Raw genomic sequence first — 8,459 nt, forward strand, 5'->3', positions numbered from 1 at the left:
TTAATTAATAACAAATCATGCATTATTATAATCACTCTTTGAGATGTGTGGCTTGTTGCTTTCGCCTTGATGAAACCATATGTAAGGCTCAATTCACATACACTATCTTCGGTCCTAATTATAAAACCTTGTTTGTGCCTTATAATCTAAAGACTGGATTTTATAATTAGGACCGGAGGTAGTACATTTTTACGAAAATTAAAGTTAATATCTTTAATTTAGCCACTAAAAATGCTTATAAAAAAGACCAAAGATTTGAAATAAAAATAAACAAAGCAAGAAAATATAATTCATCAATGATCAAGTAGAATCGATCATGAATAGGAAGACAATATATATGTCATAATAATAATGATTTCCTCGTTTATTCGTAGGAGACGGAACACACACACATATATATGATATGAATCACAAATCAATGCCATGGGCGGCAAGGGTCATCACCAAAACGAGACCTTTTGGTGGCATTTAGCATGCAGGCTTCATCTTGCTTGATACTCCAACTGCACTTAGTTTTGCAAGGCTCGTAATCAAAATAAGCATCGTAGAGGGAGGAATAGTGGCTCACACCTGCCCACCCAAAGGTACAATAAATGGTACCTTTGTTTCTATCGAAGTTGAATGCTGTGGTTTCACCGTCGCCCACAAGACGCTTCGCCGGCTCCGACTGCTTAAGATCCACAGTATATATGCAGCTCAGGGATAGGTTGAGACCATTACCTAAATTGTTGATCACCTCTACTTGTGATTCTCCTTCAAAACGGATGCTCGGATCTGATGCAACCAGAAGCACGCACAGACACAGTGACAGTACTAAGAGCTTCGTTTCAGACATCAATAATGTCTTATACCTCATCCTGCTCTCTACCCTTTCTGTCAATTCTCCCCAGCAGCGCTATTAATTTGTTCTATTTATTTACACCGTGCATCGTACAAGATCCATCTTCTGAGGTCATAGTGAAATCATAGAAAATATAATATTATACGATTGCCTTCGCAAATGGATTTTATTCATTAATTGTTGATATTACTTTAATTTGGTCTCTTCTAGATGGATTCTATTTTATTTTTCAAATAATGAGTCGTTGGATTTCAAATTCATGTTCTTTCTTTCCTTCTTTCCTTCTTTTTTGTTCAATGATAATCATTTCCCTACCTTTTTTCTTTCTCTCTTTTTTATTTTTAACGTCCTTTATAGTTGTCCGTTGTCAAGATCTGATTCATGTCTTTAATAATTCTTACACGAACGGTGTTTCAACTAAATTTTATTTTTTCCCTCAAATTTTAGAGGGAACTATATATCAGAGCGTCGAATCGTTGATATGTGGAGGAGAATACAGTGATCAGGCATATCAATAATCAAATATTTTTTATTCACTAAATTTAAAGATATTATATGTGTATCTTGGCACGATTCATTCAGTTTGAGAGGATAATTAGGGTCAAGATGCACACGAATTAATGTAGATACGATTGTGTCAGACAGAAGAAGAAATAATTTTTTTAATTGAAAAACGATGGTATAATTGGATCTGAAATTAATTATCTTCCTTTATCATCAGTAAAAGAAAAGAAATATAGCACCTAAACTTCCTATACACACATTATGAATATATAATGAAACAATATTGTGCTGTATTTCAATAAAAAGTCATATATTTGTCTTTCGACCCTAATGCAACGGATTCATACTTTAGTCACTGTCGGCTTATGTCGTACTTTATCATATGATATCTGTTGCTCTTTGTTTTTAGTTCTTACAACATGCAAAGTTAATTACTTATAGCAATAAAAATTCTGTTTTGATTATGGTGATCATATATGACTTTGATGGTTCTCCCTTTCTGATTTAAACTTGAGACGTACGACATACGTGTTCATCAAAACAATGACAAGTTGAATCTTTTAAGAATAATTTTGTTTCCCTAACTTAAGTCATCAGACAAAAATTCGTCGTCCTTTGATAGATGTCTTCAGCCATTTAAAAACAACAACAATACGAACCAGCTAATTTTCATCACTTCCAATCGAGTAGAATAGAATGAACATGCATGGTGAATCAATAAAATTTAGTCATAGTCATGAACAACATATAGCAGTTTGAGAAGACAAAATAAAAATCTCTTTATTCATCGTAATTAGTATTCGATCATAGATTATAGAGAGATGAACATGGGATTGCTAAGTGTTCCATGGTTGGCAAAAATTAAGGTCGGGAAAATTGTCTGCGTCGATCATACATGGCTGGTCTTGCTTGATCCTCCAAGTGCACTTAGTACGGCAGAAACCATAGTCCCTGTAGTTAACGTAGATTGGGAACAAGTGAGAAGCACCTGGCCACTTAAACGTACAATCAATGGAAGTAAATGGAATACGTTCTGGATCCAAACTGAATTCTTGGATCTCGCCACTCCCAAGAACACGCTCTACAGGCGGCGGCGACCTCGGATTCTCACCGGCATCTAAATATTGGCAATTTAGGGTTAGGTTTAGAGCGCCGTCTAAATTGTTAAGCACTTTCACATGCGCGTCGCCATGAACGAGGACGACGACGTTGGAATCCGATAATGCCACCACAAGCACTAACAGTACTGGCAGAATGGTTTTGGGCGGAAACAGAGACATTGTGTGCAACCTCATGCTGCTACTCCGAGTTCTTTCTAATGTTCAGGTTTTGTTGAATTATTTATAATATGTTAATACGAGATCCATTTCCTGAAAGATGTTCCGGTTTATGTTAATGCTGTATTGCATACTACCTCCGGTCCTTAATATAAGACCCTATTTGACTTTTATTTTGATCCTAAATATAAGATCCTAATCCACTTTGTCTCTCGTATTTATATATTTTTTTTCCAAAATAGCCCTTCTAACAATGATAGTTCTAATCAATACACTTGATTAGCAAGGATATTTTAGGAGAGACAACACCTATATAGGACAAATAATTAACTCAACTTACTTCCTTAATCTCCTCAAATTATTCAACTGGCTCTTATAATTAGGACCGGAGGTAGTATTAATTTCTGCATGTAATGAGTTTGGAAATTAGGTAAAATAGGATAAAAGATTACAATAATGAATGCGCGCAGATTCGTTGGTTATATGCTATATATTGCTTTTGTTTTAATTTGCCTCAAAAGGGTAACGCATTTAAACCCCTACTAATTTCAAATAACAATATAGTATACCAATTATTGTTCATTTCAAAATCATGGAATTTAATCCCGGCTTATTGATTTCTTATAAATGGCTTTTAATTTCTTATATCAATACTTCTCTATAACATTACATTATATACCAATCACTTTATAAGTTAGATAAATTAATTTAGAAAAAAAGTAATATAAATATGGAAAATAACGAGGATTATTTGAATTATTATATTTAGAATTAAATCTAATTCTTCAAGTAACTTGTATATAAGAGATCGGAGGTAGTACTATTATCTACTATTATGTTACACATTATAGTATTTTATACATTGCTGTACTAAGCACTTAATATATGTAGTATTAAAGTTTTATTGATCATTACCATATCATTAGGCCTTGTCTTATCATGTAACATAATATTATTAGGTCTTACTCCCTCCGTTCCTTATTATAAGAGACAAATAACCAAATTACGTTGATAAAAAAAACAGTTAAAATTAGTTGAAAACAATTAATGTGTAAAAAGTATAATGTTTTTTCCAACAATGCCCCATTAATAAGGAGAGAGAGTATGAGAGAGAACAATTAAATTATTAAAAGAAAGAGAAGTGGGAGGGAGAGAAAGTATGAGTTGGAGACAAAATAAATAGGGGTAAAATAGGAAATCAACACAAAAAAATAGAGACAACTTTTAAGTGTCTCTTATATATGAGAACATGCCATAAGTATCAAATGTCTCTTATAATAAAGAACGGAGGGAGTATCTTATAAGATGCTTCGTGTGGCTTATATAACTTCTCTTGGTATTTCAATTTCTTATATTACCTTCGGTTCTTAATATAAGAGCTCGTTTGACTTTTATTTTTTGTCTTCAATATAAGACTCAATCTATTTTGTCTTTCATATTAATCTTTTTTTTAAGATAGTCCTTATAATAATGATAGTTCTAACCAATACATTTGATTAGCAAGAATATTTTAGGAAAACAATACATATTTATTACAGATAACTAATTTAACTAGGTTTTTTAGTCTACTCAAATTCATCAACTAGCTCTTATATTAAGAAACAGAGGTAGTATGTGTGTGTATAAATAGTGTGTGTCTGCATGCTGTGAATATCAATCGATCTCCAAATTAGATGTATGATAGTTCAGGGTCGTGCTACTATGTGTGTGTCTGCGCGGCGAGTCAATTCAAAATATCTCTTAAGCTATATAAATATATATATATATATATATATATTTTGGTGTAAGTGACAAGTCTTTATGTGGTCAATATAATGTTAAACTCTAATAATTAGACGTCAAGAGACAGGCTGAAAATGAGAGTGTGATTAATTCTAAACTTTAAATACTCCAACCACGTATTTTTGGCCAAAGTTTTCAAGTTTCAATTCTGTTGTAGCTTTCAATGGACTTGCAAATTATCAACGAGTAGTTTTGATTGGCTTACTTGTTCATTGAACAAACCAATGCAAATACATCCAATCTCATTAATGCCCTGATTTGTATTAATACTCTTATATATCAATATAAATACATGAACCACTATTAAAATTGTTCATTGGATGAGCAGAGAATTATTAATTTTCATCTTTTATTCATAAATACCACCTCTCTTGTGTTTAATATAAGAACTAGTTGAGAGATTGAATATGGTCCTAAATATAAGAATTCAATTAATTATTTTGTCTCCTAAATTATAATTTTTTTCCTAAAATATTGATCATAATAAAAGGTTTTCATCAATAGGTAATGTCAATATATATGATTAAATAGGGTAGTTTAGAAAAGATAACATGTATATGTTATAAATAAATGACTTAATTAAGTTATTTCATCTTTTCAAATTAGTTATCTAACTCTTATATCAAGAACTGAAATTAACACTTATTGTACATGACTGCCCCTTTAAATAATGATCTGGCACAGCTCTTAAGACTGTAATTTAGTAATAAACGAATCTCTGCGATTTGTTTTCTTGCGATGCTCAGTCAGTTTTTTCATTTGGTATGTCTACAAGGTGCATCAAGATATAAAATTTACCGTTAACCACTAGGTTCTAAACAGTCCCTGTAGTCGAAGATTTAAGAAAAGGAAACAAAATAGGGAGAAAAAAGAAACAAAAAAGAACAAGGTAATAACACAATGAATTATTATTTTTAAAAAAATAATAAGAGAGAATAAATTAGTTCGATTTAAAAATAGTTTATTGCACACATTTGATCTCCCTTCGCAAATTACACTGATGCACGAATGAATTAAGATGGCTCCATCGACAATAAATGCTCGTTAAAACGCTTAATAATTAATATAATTTGCTTGTCCCTGGCCTCTAGCCACTCAAATTCTGGCTCTCAACAATGTAAATAATTAAATGCAAACCGAATCTCTTGAGTTCACAGCAATAAACTTGTACGTACGGTGTGTTTGAAGAGAGATAGAAGGAAGAAAGTGACAAGATGCAGGCTCCATACATGCATATATAGCAGCATTTTTAATTTACTGTTAGGTTCGTTCTCTCTTTTCAAATGCAAGGAATCCAATCCATCCATTTTTTATAAAATAATAAAAACTCATTAACATTCTAATTATATTTGGTTTCTTCCCAACCTATATATATAATTGAGATGGAGTCGAGATTCATTGCAAAAATAGAAAGAGTAGCGGAAGCAATATCATCATACGATCGTCTCAAATCATGAAATCCGTCATTCTCATACTCTCAGTTCTTGTGTTCTTGGCTCCACACTGGGTTGATGCCAGAACGCACGTGAAGATCACAAACTATTTATATGGCAACTTGGAGCTGAGAGTTCATTGCCGATCCAAAGATAATGATCTGGGGAATCACCTTCTTCGTGCCGAGCAAAGTTTTGAGTTCAGTTTCAGCCCTAATATCTGGGGCACAACTCTGTTCTATTGTAGCTTTAAATGGGACGGTTCTTATAAGTGGTTTGTTATATACGACGATGGAAGGGATGAATATAACTGCAATGACGCTACCTGCATTTGGCAGATCACGCAGGACCGGCCATGTCAGGTTAATGCACCTGGCAACGGTCTGCTTTGCTATCCCTGGGATGGCGAATAAACTTATCTCGATCTTAAACTTCAATTATTTTATTAGGATGTGATTGTTTTTGTATATCTTTGTTCGTTTTCTCTGTCTTTCAATTTGTGCTTCCATTTTGTTTGGAGAGAGAATGTTTTAATGTATTTTGGATTCCTTGCATTATTGTGTTCATGCATTTGAAGAGTTGGAGAGTGTGATGCAATAGAATGTCATTATGCAAACTTATAAAGGGTATATATAATGTCATAATTAATGACAACTTATAATGTATTCAATGAGTATTTGTTTCATATCGTATTCTTTTGCATTAAGTGCACAATATGCATTTCTTTATTTATTTGTCGGTCAACTCCCATCAGACACATATTTCCATGTGACTTTGAATTTGTGAATATGGCGAGCTTACTTCAACCTCTACATATAAAATCAAGAGTTAGTTAAGATTCATTATGAAGTAGAACGACAGTGGTAGCTAGAAAGAATCATGTCTCAAATGCTAAAACCCATCATTATCCTCGTACTATCATCAGTTCTTGTGTTGGCACCTCACTTGGTTGAAGCCGACACGCACCTGTCCGTCAACAACTATTTATACAACAGTTTGGAGCTGCTTCTCCATTGCCAATCTAAAGATGATGATCTTGGGCGTCACCTTCTTCATCCCAAAGAGAGTTTCAAGTTCCGTTTCAACCCTAATTTGTGGGGCACGACTCTGTACTATTGCAGCTTCCAATGGCCAGGTGCTGTGAAGTGGTTTAATATATATGAAGATGGTAGGGATTCATCCAATTGCGATGATGGTAAGTGCATTTGGATAATTAAACAAGACGGACCATGTCAGGTTAATGCACCTGGCTACGGTGTCATTTGCTATCCATGGAAGGGCGAGTAATCAAATGTTTATAAATCGATCTTCATGATGAAATAATAATTAAGTGATAATCAATACGTATTATCATTCTGAAGCATTGCATTTAATTTCTCTTTTCATATATCCCAACTGATTGATTCAGAGTGATCACGAATGTTCAGGCATTCAAACCAGTTAAGTTCTCGTTTTTTTGTATATCTTACGCTAATTTTTTCCTGGTCTGTTCATGTTTGGATTCCTTGCATTATTGTGTTTATGCATTTGAAGAGATGGAGAGTGTGGTGTAATAGAATGTGAATATGTAAACTTATAAAGGGGATGTATAATGTCATAAATGACCACTTATAATGTATTCAATGAGTATTCGTTTCATATCGGGTTCCTTCCATTAAATACACAACATGCACTTATTTATTTATCTATTGGTCAACTCTCATCTGACACATATGAAGTCATGGTGTTTGGAAAATTCCATAAACACTTAGAAAAGCATTTGTATACAAGTTAAAATAAATTTTTTTTCACGTACTTATCTCGTACACTATAAAATCATTTCTAAAAAACTAATTCAAACACCCTCTAATCTTACTTCAACCTATATTGTGTACACACGGACATATACATATACATAATCGAACATAGGGAATGGGCAAATTTCGGAACTCCATCGCCCTTTTCGCAATAGCTGTGCTTCTATTGGTATCAAACTTTGCTAATGACAAAACGCATGTGAGGATCATCAACATGTTAGATAATAATTTGGACCTGACTTTTCACTGCAAATCCGATGACGACGAGGAGAGCATGTTGTTCATCATTCAGAATATCTGGAGTTTAGCTTCAACCCCAGTTCTTGGGGCACAACTCTATAATGGGAAGGAGCTTTTAAGCGATTTGATATATACAAATATGGAAGAGATGCGAGAAAATTAAATGTGCTACCGAGCTATGCAATTGGAAAATTAGGCAAAATGAGCCATGTATCAGTGATGCTTACCTTCAGGATGAGGTTTGTTGTCCATACAAGGATGACTAACATGCATTGTAATATCATCGCATTGGTCTTGATGAGTAATAAATACTACCTCCGATCCTATTATAAGACTTTATTTGTGGTATATAAACGAGGTTTTATAATTAAGACCGGAGGTAATGATAAAAATAATTACTATTATTTGTTTGGACATTTCTTCTTTCGTCAGCTTCTTTCCAACATCGCACATACCTCATTCCCAATTATGTGCTTCAGCTTCAAAGATCCGATTTTGTTTTAGAGAGTATGAGAGCGAATCTGTGTTACCGGTTGAAAAAAAACGAGAGAGGGAAGAAGATTCGGCTAGCTAACGCTTTATATCA

The 8,459-nt window shown here is 33.5% G+C and overlaps 2 protein-coding genes across 2 annotated transcripts; both read left to right on the forward strand.

The window, feature by feature from the left end:
* Positions 1-5,857: 5,857 nt before the first annotated feature.
* On the forward strand, positions 5,858-6,250 carry LOC114741368 (S-protein homolog 5-like). The gene has a single exon (XM_028929625.1). The coding sequence runs from the start codon at positions 5,858-5,860 to the stop codon at positions 6,248-6,250; it is 393 nt and encodes a 130-aa protein (XP_028785458.1).
* Positions 6,251-6,716: 466 nt separating this feature from the next.
* LOC114741369 (S-protein homolog 2-like) lies at positions 6,717-7,124 on the forward strand. Its single transcript, XM_028929626.1, has one exon. The coding sequence runs from the start codon at positions 6,717-6,719 to the stop codon at positions 7,122-7,124; it is 408 nt and encodes a 135-aa protein (XP_028785459.1).
* Positions 7,125-8,459: the final 1,335 nt, after the last annotated feature.

This window comes from Neltuma alba, unplaced genomic scaffold, assembly GCF_004799145.2.
Source record: "Neltuma alba isolate B1F8T4 unplaced genomic scaffold, ASM479914v2 tig00003378_pilon, whole genome shotgun sequence".
NCBI lineage: Eukaryota > Viridiplantae > Streptophyta > Magnoliopsida > Fabales > Fabaceae > Neltuma > Neltuma alba.

Excerpts from the sequence above, each read along its gene's own strand:
- LOC114741368 (XM_028929625.1), top strand. The coding sequence starts at position 5,858 with ATGAAATCCGTCATTCTCATACTCTCAGTTCTTGTGTTCTTGGCTCCA.
- LOC114741369 (XM_028929626.1), top strand. The coding sequence starts at position 6,717 with ATGTCTCAAATGCTAAAACCCATCATTATCCTCGTACTATCATCAGTT.